General features: G+C 39.2%; 1 protein-coding gene across 1 annotated transcript in view; it reads right to left on the bottom strand.

Annotated features, from left to right (window-relative positions):
* Positions 1 to 864, bottom strand: part of pcnx2 (pecanex 2) — a 39662-nt gene that overhangs the window by 7038 nt on the left and 31760 nt on the right. The window contains exon 35 of the mRNA XM_024296764.2: positions 430 to 546. Coding sequence (XP_024152532.1) covers positions 430 to 546 — 117 coding nt within the window. The remainder of the gene's footprint in view (positions 1 to 429; positions 547 to 864) is intronic.

Below are 864 nucleotides of genomic sequence, written 5' to 3'. Positions count from 1 at the left end.
GTATATAAGTCGCACTGGAGTATAAGTCGCAGGGACATTCAATCTATGAAAAAAAACGCGACTTATAGTCCGGAAAATACGGTAAATGCCAAAATAGTCCAAAAAGCTATTAGAATGCCATTATAACTTTAAACTTTACTACACTCTGATTCTATATTATATAAAATAACGACTAATAAACTATTAAATTAGTCGTCTACTATTTTAATAGTCGATTAGTCGCAGCGCTAGTACATGTCCCACATTTGTTTTACCATCACTGATCTCATTTGTTGACCCAAACTCTTTCATACACTCTACATCTTTAGCCGCTGATTGCTTTATGACTTTTTTGTTCCATTGGTGCCCTCCTTCCTAAGCTTTTCTCATTAAATCACTTCAACTAGAGTTCAGACACCCTTACTTTTAAAAAAAGATGAAAGTACTGACCGTAACCATTTAGAACAGAGCCAGGACCGAATAGCATCCAAGCTCAGCGCCCCTCCACTGATGCTGCGGAGCGTGCGATGGGTTCCTGAGTATGACGTCGTCAACGGGGACACGTACCTAAAAGGTCAAAGCAACAGCATTTTACAATAATGGGTTGATATTTCTTCTAATCAGATTTGGGTTTTTTGGACAGAAAACAACAAAAAGGATGTGGTTGTGGAAAAATGTTCACTTGTTTCCCTCTTCATTTTCCAGATTTTTTAACAAATTTGGATTTGAAGCAAAAAAATGTTAAAAAAAAGCAGCTCTGATTGGACGATTCATGCACACCTGATGGCCGCTGTCTGCATTCATGACCTCGCCAACGACTGTCAAATAAATCTGGCAGCAGCGTGAACTCTTTCTGCGGCTGTCTCGTCCTCGTGTAAATGGAGC

This window comes from Oryzias melastigma, linkage group LG15 (assembly GCF_002922805.2).
Source record: "Oryzias melastigma strain HK-1 linkage group LG15, ASM292280v2, whole genome shotgun sequence".
Lineage (NCBI taxonomy): Eukaryota > Metazoa > Chordata > Actinopteri > Beloniformes > Adrianichthyidae > Oryzias > Oryzias melastigma.
Note: the sequence above shows the minus strand (reverse complement) of the source record. Positions and strands in the feature narration are given on the sequence as shown.